The sequence below is a fragment of the Citrus sinensis genome, chromosome 5 (assembly GCF_022201045.2).
Source record: "Citrus sinensis cultivar Valencia sweet orange chromosome 5, DVS_A1.0, whole genome shotgun sequence".
NCBI classification, from domain to species: domain Eukaryota; kingdom Viridiplantae; phylum Streptophyta; class Magnoliopsida; order Sapindales; family Rutaceae; genus Citrus; species Citrus sinensis.
In genome coordinates this window covers 30,747,552-30,762,994 of record NC_068560.1, presented here as the reverse complement: position 1 = coordinate 30,762,994, position 15,443 = coordinate 30,747,552, and the positions used below count along the sequence as shown (strand labels likewise).

General features: G+C 36.3%; 3 protein-coding genes across 3 annotated transcripts; 2 read left to right on the top strand and 1 right to left on the bottom strand.

Annotated features, from left to right (window-relative positions):
• The first annotated feature begins 2,842 nt into the window (after positions 1 to 2,842).
• Positions 2,843 to 7,445, top strand: LOC102623813 (phosphoenolpyruvate carboxykinase (ATP) 1-like). Its single transcript, XM_052442465.1, has 13 exons — positions 2,843 to 3,005; positions 3,134 to 3,444; positions 3,542 to 3,732; positions 3,821 to 3,974; positions 4,139 to 4,223; positions 5,126 to 5,226; positions 5,349 to 5,647; positions 5,770 to 5,943; positions 6,058 to 6,123; positions 6,306 to 6,484; positions 6,623 to 6,792; positions 6,911 to 7,079; positions 7,190 to 7,445. The coding sequence occupies exons 2-13, from the start codon at positions 3,155 to 3,157 to the stop codon at positions 7,331 to 7,333; spliced, it is 2,022 nt and encodes a 673-aa protein (XP_052298425.1). The 5' UTR covers positions 2,843 to 3,005; positions 3,134 to 3,154; the 3' UTR covers positions 7,334 to 7,445.
• Positions 7,446 to 7,809: 364 nt separating this feature from the next.
• On the bottom strand, positions 7,810 to 9,327 carry LOC102623234 (ubiquitin-fold modifier-conjugating enzyme 1). The gene is made up of 3 exons (XM_025096467.2): positions 8,898 to 9,327; positions 8,752 to 8,813; positions 7,810 to 8,121 (listed from the first exon to the last, which is right to left on the bottom strand). The coding sequence occupies exons 1-3, from the start codon at positions 9,228 to 9,230 to the stop codon at positions 7,992 to 7,994; spliced, it is 525 nt and encodes a 174-aa protein (XP_024952235.2). The 5' UTR covers positions 9,231 to 9,327; the 3' UTR covers positions 7,810 to 7,991.
• A 1,228-nt stretch (positions 9,328 to 10,555) lies between these two features.
• On the top strand, positions 10,556 to 14,391 carry LOC102622943 (disease resistance protein RGA2-like). Its single transcript, XM_006472317.4, has 2 exons — positions 10,556 to 11,890; positions 12,032 to 14,391. The coding sequence occupies exons 1-2, from the start codon at positions 10,705 to 10,707 to the stop codon at positions 14,206 to 14,208; spliced, it is 3,363 nt and encodes a 1,120-aa protein (XP_006472380.2). The 5' UTR covers positions 10,556 to 10,704; the 3' UTR covers positions 14,209 to 14,391.
• The last annotated feature ends 1,052 nt before the right edge of the window (positions 14,392 to 15,443 follow it).

The window sequence follows — 15,443 nt, the reverse complement described above, 5'->3', positions numbered from 1 at the left end:
AGGCAGTGTAAGATTAACGTGACATTTCTCTTGAGATAAAAATAGATTAATATCTCAACTACTACATAAAAGTAGAAATAGTCTAAAACTAATTATTGAATAACACATCCTGTATACAACAATGATTGCAGTTTATACTTTATATGAATACTTGATAATGTCTAATATGGAGCTATAGACGAATATGTGGGTAAAAGAAAAATTATTAGCTATCTACTCAAGTTTATCCCATTACAAAAAATATTATAAAAACTTAAATTTATTTGATTTTATATCTAATGCACCTAGTTTGTATCAACCGTCTACCAAAAAATAAAATTACCCTTACAAAATAATACACAAAAGTAAACACAAATTATAATATTGTCATTTTGCGAGAATAATTTTATCTTTTTAGTGGATAGATGATACACAAAATAAACAATGAGTACAAAATTAAATAAGTTAAAATTTTTGTGAAATTTTTGATAATGTAGTAACTTTTGAGTGTAGATGCCTAATAATCTTTCATGTGTAAAATTAACTGGCTAGCTACCGCTCATATTATTAGCTCAAAAAATGATGAGTATATGTATATATTTTAACTCGGCTCTTAAATGGACAAGGATTCTCTTCTAGTATTTTTTTCTCTCCTAGTGAAATAAGTAGTTAAGATTGAATTTTAAATTTTAATTTTGACAATTAAACCATCTTCATCTATTGTATTTGTTGTAATTTGTGATGGCTAATCACAAGAACTAACACAACACTTCAAGCTTTAATCAATCAAGATTAAATTGGAATCAAGATTGACAAGAAATCAGAACAACGAACAAAGAAATAGAACTGATTCCTAAGAACAAGCTACTATGTTTGAAGGAAAAATTCACACTCTTTCATTAATCAAAACTGAATACAAACAGATTACTTTTAATGAAGAGATTACAAGATTCACACAGAAAAAAGAATTATTCTGAATGGAGAAGAAATGAGCGAGAAAGGGTTTATATAACAGGTGCTGCAAACCAGCATCGCGCTTCCGGAAAATTTCCAAATATCATATCACTACCATTAACAACCCAGACCACGTCAGTAGAAATTTTCAAAAGCACCCCTCAACTGAATGCAATCTGTATGACGACCCACAAAGTTTTCGTTTGATTTCTTTTAGTTCCGAAATCAGACAAGCATATCTTCACAGTAATTACAATTAAACCAACTTTTTCTATTAAATTTGAAAGATTAGGAGAGAATAAGAGAGAAAAATATTAGGAGTGGATTCTAATCCCAAACCTAAATTAACTGGTTATGACGTGTAGACTTGATGGCAAATTATCCAAATCCAGCGGGCTCAAGCTCATTTGACTTTCCAATAAATAAAAAAAAAAAGGCTCAAGCTCCTGCTTAAATTTCCTTTCAATTTTAAAACTTGTACGGCCTTTAGAGTCGCGTAAGCCGAAACTTTTTTTTTTTTCGCTTTTACTTTTACTCCATTTGGTCAACTGAACTTTCATGTTCATCTCATCTGTATAACCACATCTATATGATTGAAAAATTCTATAATACATTTGTTATATTACAATTAATTGATGCATATATGACATGTATAATTATGTTTAATACAATCACTACTTGTATAATGATTTACAAAATAAATACACACATGTCATGACATTATTTATTTGTTAGAACATCTCCAAAAGAGTCTTTAAATTTTACTTTTCAAATTTTAATTTGCTTATTGATGTGCTAAATAAGTGTATAGAAAAATATAATCCCCTCCAAAAGACTCATTAAATAAGAATACAATAATATTATTTTAATTAAATCTTTCCTACTATCAAATTGAATTGTTATTATATTTTTAAAAGAAACATAAATAATAATTATTGCAGTCTTATCTTTTTAATAAATAATAATAAAATATTAATAGAAGAGGGAGAAACTCACTCGTTAATATCAAAGAGTAAGAGCATCGCCAAAAGGCTATATAAATTTTACTATTTAAATACATATTTGCTTACCTATGTGGCAAATAGAAGGGTGAAAAAATATGATATTCTCCAAAAGACTCTTTAAATGGAAATAAATTAATATTATTTTAATCATATAATTAGTTTTTTAAAGGAAAAGTCAATAGCAATTAAAGCACTTCTCTCACTTTCTTCAATGAAAAGTAATAAAATATAAATTGAAGAGGGAGAAATTAACTCTCCAAATTTGAAGAGAGATAATTAATTCTTATTTGAAGAAAATCTTAATTGAAATGTCTTTTGAAGCTTTAAATATTGATGTGGCTCTTCAAATAAGTAATAAAATCTTATTTGAAGAGTATTTTGGTGATGCTCTTAGAAACAAATCTTATTTGAAGAATCTAAATTAACGTGTCTTTTGAAGTGTTTAATATTGATATGGCTCTTCAAGTAAGAAGTAAAATTTTATTTGAAGAGTTTATTGGAGATGCTCTTATATAACTGACATAGTACAACAGATGTATTCTAAAATTTCTCTTATCTCACACTCTTATTTTTTTTAATAAATAATACAGTGATGTTACAATTAAAAATTTATCACAACCTGTAAAAATTATCTTGTTAAAGCACAGTTCAGCTTCAGCCTGACTAAAATTGACGGTATTTTGTTGAAGCCCAGTTCAAATATTTTCACATCCGAAAAAACTGGATCTATCTTTAATAATTTAAAGAAATTTTTTATGTACAACTAAATTGATGTGCCGTTATTGGTTCGAAGTTCTCAGGTAATATGAAACTCCCAATCATGCATAAACATGCGACCGTTTGGTGACATGCGACCGTTTGGTGGCGGCTTCAGAGGATATGATCCGCGTTGCCATATTTATCACAAAGATCAAGTTAAAACTCCAGAACCATAGTTAAGTAACCAAGGTTAAGCTTTCCTCGGCGACCTTGCCTATAAGTAGCGAATGTTCTTTGCCCCAGATATATAAATATATCTCAACATAAGACTAGGAAATTTTGTTCGTTCATCCTTATCCTCGTTTTCAGGTTTCATTTTCGTTTCTGTAGCTTTTCGTGTATTGTGTTTCTCAGTCTCTTTCTAATTTCACAGCATACAAGTGTAATTAATTTAATTCGTACTGAATGTGTGTACATGTGCCTTGTCCTATATATAGAGAGAAAGAGAAACTGAAGAAATGGCTGAGAACGGAGAGTTCAGTTTTACGAGCAGGGCTAGAAGCACAGGACGAAACGGGCTACCGAGAATCCAAACAAATAATAATAATAAAGAAACGTTGGTGTGTCACGATGACAGCGCAACGCCGATAAAGGCAAAGACGATCGACGAGCTTCACTCTCTTCAGAAGAAGAGATCGACACCCAGCACTCCCATCAAATCCCCTCTCGCCACGGCGACTGCACCCGACGGTTCATTTGCCGTCATCTCCGAAGAGGAACGCCAAAGGCAGCAGCTCCAGTCCATAAGGCACGTGATAACATAGACACGAGTTAATTAATTAGAAACGATCGATGCCGTTTCATCATCAACCCGTGTTTTTTTTCAATTTTCTATTTAATTTCAGTGCTTCGTTGGCATCTTTGACGAGGGAGACAGGGCCAAAGGTGGTGAAAGGGGACCCGGCAACGCCTAGGAAGGTAGATGGCCAGCCGTCCGCGCACTCATTTCATTATACATCGACTCCAACGTTTGACGACAATATTAGCGACAGTGCACTCAAGTTTACGCACGTCCTTTACAATCTTTCCCCTGCTGGTATCTCTCTATCCACACAAAATTAATTATGTGATTCAAATGAAACCCCCGGTGGTTTCTGTATTTGATAGTTAGATATTTGGAACAGAGCTTTACGAGCAAGCCGTTAAGTACGAGAAGGGATCCTTTATTACGTCATCTGGAGCTTTAGCGACGCTATCAGGTGCAAAGACGGGACGCTCCCCGAGAGACAAGCGGGTGGTTAAGGACGAGACCACCGAACGCGAGCTCTGGTGGGGAAAGTAAGTTAATTCTTTATTATTTTATCTCTTCTATTCTCTTCTCTTCTCTTCCAATATAAGTAAACTTTTTTGTTTATTTATTGATAAATAACTCATTTCCTGTTTTTTTTTTATTAACGTTTGACATGTTCTACGTTAATTGTATGCATATTATTTATACATAGGGGCTCACCCAATATTGAAATGGACGAGCACACTTTCTTAGTGAACAGAGAACGGGCCGTTGATTACTTAAACTCATTGGATAAGGTAATTTATTTTCTTATGATTTTCTGACTTTGCAATCTATATAATAAAATATTTCCATACAATAATAGTAACCGTTTGCTTGCAAGCTTCCAAATTTTCCTACCTCGATGCTTAATATCAATTTAGCCAAATAAATACATAAATAAATAAAGGGGTATGGAGACACTAGGACGTGTTAATTTGCTGACAGTTCCATTTACATCAGCTTTGCTAGATATAAGAAATTGGACCAATAAAGTGTTGGCTCTATTGGCAATGAAGTCTCCTTAAATGATTTGATTGAGTTTGCTCCTCAGTTCGAGTCGCAGGAAAGTCGCATTTGTTGGGAGAGCTTGTGCCTCTCGATTCGAGCGAAGATTTCTAATCTAAATTGTGGTATGAACTTAAAGATACCTCCTATAATTGAGGTCCTCCCCAAAATACCTCGTGGTAAAAAAAAAAAAAAAAAAAGAAGTTGGCGTTAAAATGCTTTAGAAAATATTATTTCAATTTTGTTGTTAAGTATGCAAAACATACTCAATTATATTGTTAAGTGTGCGTGAAAGAAATCAAAGCATTCCAATCAGGGCGTTGGGCTCCATTCACATGGGTGTTAGGGTACACCGTGGCCGTTCTCATGGGCGATGGTATCTTGCGGACTAAGGAATGACTGTATTGCTTTTGAGAGTAATTTTGTCTAAAATAAGTATAAGTGACTATTATACTATGAAATTTTATTAAATATTTAATTTTAATAATGATTTTATAAAAAATAGTTAGATAGGTAAATTTCCCCGCTGGACTACCTTCGCGTAGGGCCAGTTTGTGAAGATAGACGCTAAAAAGTGGCTACATTATCTTCAACGAGTATAACACGAACATGAAATTGCCGAGATATCTAATTATCTAAAACTGTATTTCAGGTCTTTGTGAACGACCAATTTCTCAATTGGGACCCAGAACACCGGATCAAAGTCCGAATTGTTTCTGCCAGAGCTTACCATTCCTTGTTCATGCACAACATGTATGCAACATTACCCGAATTTCATTTCTGTCTATTGAGAGATCACGAAAGAAAAGGGGGAAGTTTTTTGATTTCCCATGACATGTATTTTTTTGCATTCTTTGGGTGGTGTCTGGTGACAGGTGCATCCGACCCACGTCAGAAGAATTAGAAGATTTTGGTACTCCGGACTTCACAATATACAATGCTGGGCAGTTTCCTTGCAACCGTTACACCCACTATATGACTTCCTCTACTAGCATTGACATAAATCTTGCTAGGAAAGAAATGGTCATTCTTGGCACCCAGTATGCCGGAGAAATGAAGAAAGGTCTATTCAGCTTAATGCATTACCTAATGCCTAAACGTCAAATCCTCTCCCTCCACTCTGGCTGCAATATGGGAAAAGATGGGGATGTTGCCCTTTTCTTCGGACTATCCGGTGCATTTTCATTTGATCACTTTCCCTCTGATTTGTGACAATGTGACTGTGATTTTCCCCAGCTGGCCCTTCATTTTGTTATTGATGAGATTTCTTATTATTCATATTTTGGTTTTGTTCAGGTACTGGGAAGACAACTCTGTCTACTGATCATAACCGGTACTTAATTGGAGATGATGAGCACTGCTGGAGTGATAATGGAGTATCAAACATTGAAGGCGGGTGCTATGCCAAATGCATTGATCTTTCAAGGGAGAAGGAGCCTGATATCTGGAATGCCATCAAATTCGGGACTGGTAACAGACTCTTAACCATATTTCTTTCAATTGGATATGACAAAATTCTTAACAAATGACTCCACTCTTGAATAAACGGTCATTGGAGTTTGTTTGGCTGTTTGTTTGTGGCAGTGCTAGAAAACATTGTGTTTGATGAGCATACACGAGAAGTGGACTACTTGGACAAATCTGTCACGGGTAAAGATGCATCTTCCTGTTTAAATAAGCAGAAAGATCTATCCATTCATCTGAATGTTTAAATATCACGTGAATTATTTTTGTTCTTTTAATTCTCTGTTTCTCAATGTTAATAAAGGTTTTGAACTTTACATATTATTTGGAAGCTTATCATCATGCTTACTGGGATTTTACTGCTGCAGAGAACACTCGTGCCGCGTATCCCATAGAGTATATCCCAAATGCAAAGATACCTTGTGTTGGCCCTCATCCAAAGAATATAATCCTTTTGGCTTGTGATGCATTTGGTGTACTCCCACCTGTGAGCAAGTTGAGCTTGGAACAGACCATGTACCACTTCATCAGTGGCTACACTGCTCTGGTAATTTAGAGAGACCTGTCCGTCACAGTCATTGATTTTTTTTTTTTTTTCAAAGTGAAAATGTACATTTTTTTATAGAAAATATGTAAAACGGAAAAAAGTTGATTTAAAATATGTCAACCTCTTGATGGAAAACAGGTTGCTGGAACAGAGGAAGGTGTGAAGGAGCCACGGGCAACATTCTCAGCCTGTTTTGGTGCCGCATTTATAATGCTACACCCTACAAAGTATGCTGCCATGCTGGCTGAAAAAATGCAGAAGCATGGGGCTACTGGATGGTTGGTTAACACTGGCTGGTCAGGTGGAAGGTATGCAACTACAGCACAATGTCATATCTTAAGTGATGCTCTTATTATTTGTACCCTCGGCAATATAAAAGTATACTTTCTTCGATGTTAAATTTTAATCCCTGTGATCCTTTGGCAGCTATGGGTCAGGAAATCGTATTAAATTAGCTTTTACGAGAAGAATCATTGATGCAATACATTGTGGGACTCTTTTGGAGGCAAGCTACACAAAGACTCCAGTTTTTGGGCTTGAGATCCCAACTGAGATAGAGGGAGTGCCCTCAGAAATCCTGGATCCAGAAAATACAGTAAGCCCGCTTTCCTTCATTTAATCACTAATTAAAAATCTTTCATAACCTTTGTCAAAATTTGAGCCTCTCTTTTTCTATTTACTGATATGTGTAAATGTAAACTATAGTGGTCGGACATGAAGGCCTACAAGGATACACTCTTGAAGCTAGGAACCCTTTTCAAAAAGAATTTTGAGGGCTTTGTGAATCACAAGATTGGAGAGGACAACAAGCTTACTGACGAGATTCTTGCAGCCGGCCCTCTTTTCTAATCAGTCTTTAAGATCGATCTGGTGCCTATGGGACACCAAGAAATAAGATATAACTTAATTTGCAATGTAGTCATATGTTTGTTAAATTTATAAAGCTCCATATGCTTCTCTACGTTGAGCTTCTACTATTTACTTCACTCGTACTACAACTCAAGAAGGATTCATTTAGTTTTTGGATTTTTAGCTATGAGATCAGATTGATTATCTTACATGGCAAGTAACATCTCATGCTCGGCATAAACACCTAAACTAAATGAAAAACATAATACGTGTGGCGAGCACTTGCTGGGATCCTCGTAACCAGTGAGTGCTCTGCGTAACCATTCTATACTAGTATATTGGGCAGCATGATCAATTCAAGTCCTCTTACCAGCTTTCTATCAGATCAGAGTTTTCCATCTTTCAAAAAAATTAGATTTGTCTAAATAGTGCAGGATAAAACTTGAATGTTGATCCATACATTCATTTAAGTGGCATTCAATTCGAAAAAAGCATTTCAATTGCAGCAGAAACTCTACAAATGATTCTCAAATAGAAGCAGTAAACATGGAGCAAATCTTTTGCAAGGCAGGTCAAAATCATTAGTCATTGATAGCCCACAAACAAAATATTTGCAAAATCATCATTCCTTTTACAGTCTTAATGTTACATTAACGAACTAAGACTCACTAGATCCGCTCACATCATCTCTGTGCTTAATCATTCCGGAATCAACAAGAATGGGAATCTCTGCTGCAAGCCATGGAGCAAGACCAAGACAAAGTGCATGTGCTATACCAAACCTAGGACTGGCAAAACACAACAAGAAAAGACGTAGAACAAAGCCAATCAGTTAAGTTAATGATTTTACTATGTAAAGAAAGCCCAAATGAAAAAGAAAAGAAAAATGTAAAATGAAAATCAAATTAACATTGCAAATGAGTGAAACCACGGCACACAAAGAATAGCTTGGTTATTGAGAATGTTACTGCCAAAAAAGAAAACAATTTGAGCAGATATAAGAATCTTCAAAAAAATTGGTGAAAATGATTCCCCTTTTCCTATTTGGCCATCAAATTAGAACTTGAGTTTACAACTTCCAACAGCACTCAAACATTCCTTCCTGACCTCCAACCTCTTTCCCACATAAAATTCCTTTAACTCAGAAGAAGCTGAGGTGATCTAAAATTAAAACAGGGGAACAGTTTGCCAGAAAACCAAAAAAGGATAACAAAACCGGTGATGTTTCGTAACACAATTCTGCAAATACTTACACTGCTCCCATAACAATACCACCCACAATTGAAAATTTTAATTTCATTTTTCATTTGATAAATTCTGGACAGCCAAAAGCATATCACAGAAATTATAAATTCCATTGTCAACTCAATCAAAACCGAAAATACACAAAATAATCAACAAATGTAAAGCAAAAGTACCAGTTTTTAGCCCAAAGTGGCTTGAAATGTACGGTCAAGCAAATCTTCCCTCCTCTGTACATCTACAAACGCCACAAAAACAAAATATAAACAATTTAAAACAATTAAAAATTCGGGGGAAATGGGTAAAGAAAGAATCATCAAACCTTCTGGGTCTTGCCATCGAGTTGGGGGAGCTCAAGCTCGGGGGCCGTGGCGGGGTACGTAACCGGAATATCAAACTGGAGATCGAATTCGTACTTTAAGAGGTTGTGAACGTACCAGCACTTGCCCGTCCAACGTGTCCCCTCCGGATTGGCCGCTGAGATGCGGAACCAATCGTTGTCGTTGGACTTATTCATCTGTGTATAGGCGATCAAAGCCTTGTACTCCTCTTTAAGCCGCTGCGTCCACGCCGCACCGTCTCTGGGACCGGCTTTCGTTGACAAAAGCGGGATCTGGGTCAGCGTCGATTTCGTGTTCGGGTCCCATCCCTCCATCTTTGCTAACCCTAACCCTAGATTTTGCCAATTGTGAATTCCGATTGATAGATCGTTTGTTTATTTGTATGGTTGAACTGCTAATGGCGCTTTTCCCTTCATCTTCCAGGAAAATGGTGCTGCGACATGTGGCGCGAAGTGGGGGTATAGTTGGAATTACAGAATCGGTTTTTCTTCTGTAACGACGAGAGTGCCCCTGATTGCATCAAGATAAAATGTAAAAACAGCAGCATAACATTATTATTCATCATAATAATCAGAGTTTAAGCTATATGGTGTCACTCACACAGCTGTTTGTTTAAGGAAAAATAAGACTCAAGCACAATTTGCTAACTCTTCGAGCGGTTAACACCTCCAATTGCTCAATTAAAAGTGAATAAATTGTAACCACTGGACCAAAAATTCACACAGTTATTTGTTTAAGGAAAAATAAGACTCAAACACAATTTGCTAACTCTTTGAGGGGTTAGCACCTCCAATTGCTCAATTAAAAGGGAATCAGCGGTTCAAGCCTCGCGATGCATGTAGGAATTTATTTCATTTCTTAATTATGATATATAATTAAGTGCAAATAATATTCTTCATTTCGAAATGTGAGTGAAGTAAATACTCTCAAATATTTAATAATGTAAAATCTGAACAGTGTTATATAAGAATTACTGTAAATTAATCTCAATAATTATCTTATTGTAAATATTAGTTGTAAATATTATATAATATGAGTTGTAATCTGAACATTAATGTCATGTAATTAAAAAAAAGTGAATAAATTTACTTGATACCCTTCTATTCATGTCAAAGAATGTTTATTTACGGGTGCAATACAACTGCCAGGAAGACAACTAGGAACAATTAAGTAGAAAAATCAGCAAGGTGGGTGGCTACTCTACTAACCGTCTTTGACTTGACTTATTTTAATTTAAATAAGCTGATTTATTCTTGACTAAGTACCTATTTGATATGACTTATTTAAGAGTTATAAGTATTTATTTAATCTCATAAGTACTTTTTAAAATTTTTTACGGTGTTTGATTTTTTTTTAGTAGAATTTTTTTAATTTAAATAAGTTAATTTACCTATATTAGTAAAAGCTTAAAATTTAAACTTTTCGCAATAGAGGTTGGAGAACTTTTTTTAAAAATATATAATATAAAAAATATCACACAGTTTAATAGTTTAAAAATATTTTTTATTAACAATTAAATATCCAATAATTTTTTTTAAAAAAACTTTATTGATATAAATTATACTGTTATAAATTTTATTTAATAATTTATAACAAACGGAGCCTAAATCAAACAAAATAAATTAGAGACTGGTGCTACGTTACGCAATGTACGCCACACACAGCAACAGTTGCGGGTTCCACCATGGGAACTGTTGCTGCGTGTGGAAGTAGTGAAATTGCTTTGTTCAATAATTAACACAGCTGATCCAAACAAAATTTTCTTCTTGTTCGCTTGAAATTCTGCAAATGGCAGAGATTGTTTTGTGCCCACTACTGCAAGTGATTTTTGACAAAGTAGCTTCTGGGCTTCTGAAAAGTATTGCACTTAAATTTGGCTACGAGGAGGAGATCGACAAACTTCGGCACACGATAAACCTCATTCGGGCAGTTGTTGAAGATGCAGAAGAGCGACAAGTAAGGGAGAAAGCCTTGAAAATTTGGTTGGAAGACCTTAAAGAGGTCGCTTATGATGTGGACAATTTACTTGATGAGTTCTGCTTGGATGCCATAACAGCTAGAACACAAGGATTTTACTATCAAAAGGTACTTAGGGACCTCCTTCCTTCTTTCAAACCAGTTGCAGTTTATCTTGAATTGTTTCCAAAACTAAGGGAAATTAGAAAACGATTAGATGTTTTGGCTGCTGAAAGGAGCTTGAAGGAGGGGGTTGTTAAAATAGGGTCTGATTTTGAAAGTAGGAGACAAACTGGGTCTTTTGTAATTGAATCTGAAGTTGTTGGAAGAGAGGAAGATAAGGAAGCCATGATAGATCTTTTAGCATCAAATGGGGCAAGTGGGTTCAGTAGAAAGATATCGGTTATTCCCATTGTCGGTTTAGGTGGCGTTGGTAAGACTACCCTTGCTCAACTTGCTTATAATGATGAAAGGGTGACAAAGAGTTTTGAATTGAAGATATGGGTTTGTGTTAATGAAGACTTCAATGTGAGGAAGATCATGAAATTGATTATAGAATCTGTGACACTTAATAAGTGTGATTTCTTAGGCATGGATGTTCTTCAGTCTCAGCTTCGACGCTTATTGCGTGGGAGAAGATACTTGCTTGTCTTGGATGATGTCTGGAACGAAGACCATGAGGAATGGGATAAATTAAGGGTTTCTTTAAGTGATGGAGCTGAAGGAAGCCGGGTCATAGTCACTACTCGCAGTGCGAAGGTTGCTACGATAGTGGGGACAATTCCTCCTTATTATTTGAAGGGTTTATCTCACGATGATTGCTGGACATTGTTCAAGCAAAGAGCTTTTGCTCCTGGGGAGGAATATTTAAATTTTCTGCCTGTTGGAAAAGAAATTGTGAAGAAGTGTGGAGGCATACCGTTAGCAGCAAAAGCATTGGGAAGTCTCATGCGCTTCAAGAGAGAGGAAGGTGATTGGTTATATGTTCAGGAGAGTGATCTTTGGAATGCATGTGAAGGTGAGAATAGAATACTACCGGCCTTGAGGCTGAGTTACAGTCATTTGCCATCACATCTGAAATGTTGTTTCACATTCTGCTCGGTATTTCCTAAAAATTTTGTGATCAAGAAGGACAATTTAACTCATCTCTGGATTGCAGAAGGATTAATACGGTCAAAGGATGAAAGAAAAGCACTTGAGGATATAGCCAATGACTACTTCAATGACTTGACGTGGATGTCCTTTTTCCAAGATGTGAATAAAGATAGTGATGGTAATGTGTTAGATTGCAAGATGCATGATCTTATTCATGATCTTGCACAATCTGTTGTTGGAGGTGAATTTGTTGTACTGGAACATGGCCATATACCGAGACATCTAGCTCAAACTCGTCACTCATCTGTGGTGTGTGATTCTGATTTGCAGACTATTCCAGAATCCTTGTATGAAGCAAAGAAGTTACGAACCCTTAATCTGCTGTTTTCTAAAGGTGACCTAGGAGAGGCCCCTCCCAAATTGTTTTCAAGTTTCAGATATTTGCGTACCTTAAATTTGAGTGGCAGTGGCATTAAAAAGCTCCACAGCTCAATATCCTGCTTGATATCTTTGAGGTATCTCAACATGTCAAACACCCTCATTGAGAGATTACCCGAAAGTATTTGTGACCTTGTTTATCTGCAGGTGTTGAACCTCTCAGACTGCCATGATCTAATTGAACTACCTAAGAGATTAGCATCCATATTCCAACTAAGGCATTTGATGATATATGGTTGTTGTAGACTGTCTCAGTTTCCAGATCATATTGGAAGATTAATTCAGCTGCAAACATTGCCAGTATTCATTGTAGGCACTGAAATCTCCCAAGGGCTCAAGCAACTGCACTCACTGCCGCTGGCAGGTGAGCTAAACATTAGAAAATTGGAAAATGTAAAATCGGGAAGTGATGCAGCATTTGCAAGCCTGAGAAGAAAGCCAAAGCTTCATTCACTAGGCCTATCATGGAGAAATAATCATGATGCTTTGATGAAGGAAACTGATGACAGAAATAGACAGGCAGAAGAAGTGCTCGATAGCCTACAACCTCACCAAAATCTGAAAAGATTGTCTGTTGAAGGGTACTCAGGTGACCGTTTTCCCACATGGATTGGCTTTCCTGGACTCCCAAATCTAACTAATATAGTGTTGATTAACTGCAAAAGATGTGAGAATCTCCCTGCATTGGGCCAACTTCCTTTCTTGAGGGTCATTTACATGCACGGAATGCATTCAGTAAAGAGTATTGATAGTGGGTTCTACGGTAGAGGCTCGGGAAGACCATTTCAGTCATTGCAAGAGCTATCCTTGATAGACTTCCCCAGTTTGGAATTCTGGTGGAGCATGAACACAAAAGAAGAATTTCCTTCCCTAGTCAAGTTGTTCATCAACAAGTGTGAAAGATTGAAAAACATGCCATGGTTTCCATCTCTTCAGCATCTGGAGTTCCGAAACTGCAATGAAATGATAATGAAATCAGCTACAAACTTTTCCACACTCTTAACCCTTCTAATTGATGGCTTCACAGGACAATTGGTTATTTTTGAGAGATTGCTTGAAAATAATCCTTGTCTCACATCTCTGACAATTAGCTCATGTCCCAACCTTCGCTCGATATCCTCGAAGTTAGGATGCCTGGTTGCTCTTAAATCATTAACAATTCGCTGGTGCCAGGAACTCATCGCTTTGCCCCAAGAAATTCAAAATCTCTCCTTGTTGGAATCTTTGGAGATCAGTGAGTGCCACAGCCTTACAGTCTTGCCAGAAGGTATTGAAGGTTTGACTTCACTTCGATCACTGTCTATTGAGAACTGTGAGAACTTAGCATACATTCCGAGAGGGCTGGGACATCTCATAGCTCTGGAGCATTTAACAATAATGTATTGCCCAAGCCTGGCCTTTCTTCCTGAAAACTTCAGAAACCTCACCATGCTAAAGAGTTTGTGTATTTTGAGCTGTCCAGAGCTGGCATCTCTGCCGGATGAGCTACAACATGTCACAACACTGCAAAGCTTGGAAATCCATAGCTGTCCCGCTTTCAAAGACTTGCCTGAATGGATTGGGAACCTTTCTTCTCTTACATCTTTAACCATATCCGACTGTCATACCATCATTTCACTGCCAGCAAACCTGCAACATCTCACAACTCTCCAGCATCTGTCTATCAGGGAATGTCCAAGGCTTGAAAGTCGCTGCAAGAAATATGTTGGTGAGGATTGGCTGAAAGTAGCTCACATTCCACATACTTACATTGGATCACAACTGAACCCAGACAAGACTAATGCAAGCAGCTCATTATGTTGAAGATTAATCATAGTAATTCATATTCTTAATAGGTTTCATTTCACTTGTCTAAGTCCATTTTCAGATTTGAATGATGTATATAATCACTGTTGGATAAGGTGCGCAACTTGAATTATGATACTGCTATTAATAATATGGTGAATCTCGCATGGAAAAGACCGATTTTTCACTTTGATAGTGGCAGAGGCAGACCCACAACAAAAAAAAAAATTGCATTTTTTTATTTCCTTTGTTCTGTACATGGAGTATTATTAATTCTAGCCAAATTATGGAAATAATTACTAGCCATCATGTCAGTCATTCCTACTCATTAGTCTTTGCCCTTGGCCTTCACGAACTTTAGATGGTTTCCGGTTTAAAACAATGGAGAAATTTACAAAAATAACCATAACCATAAAAGTTTTACTGTTTTCACTAATTCTTTAAATTTTTTTCTATCAATATTAGCCAAACACACGCTTTTCTCCCCAAATTACCATTGTTTAAAAGTCAAAAGCAACTTTCTTTCTCTCATTTCGTTAAACCAAAGACAGCTTTCCACTCTTGAATCATCACTGGTGACGATAAAAGACAACGATAAACGACGATGATAAACAATAAAAGTGAAATTCGATTATAATCTATCCGGATCCAACACTAATCGGCATTAGTTAGTGGTATGAGTTATTTTCTGAAGTTACTCGAGAGTTTCAGAGAACTGCAGTCGCGGATGAATCTAGCGACAGGCTGCCTGTCGCACAAAGCTATGTGCGACAGGCGCCTGTTGCACCAAGAGGGATTGTAAACTGATTATGGATTATCGGATTTTGGTTTTATGAAGTGCCCACAAGCTTTAAAAAAAAAAAAGCGCGAAGTTGCTTGTAACTTTCAACATGATTAACAAATTTCAACAGATCGATCCATCTCTTTCTTTCTCTCCTCTCTCAAATGGCTACTGCATTAAATAATATTATACAGGGCTAAATAACCAAATGATTTGAATAAATCTCGTTGAAGAGAATAGAAGATAAGAAAGAGGGAAACATTTTTGCTTTTCTCGGATTCTGTGCAGAAAGCCCTGCACCATTCCACCTTCTTTCTTTTTCTTAAAATATATATATATTTGTTTCTATATCTTTCTTAGTTTCTTTCACCTTCGTTCACTCTTTTTCTAGTTTTGCCTTCAAACTCCTGTTCTACAACTTTCTACACTAGCTCTCCTCAGTAGCTTGTTCTTACGCAGGGATTGACTTCAA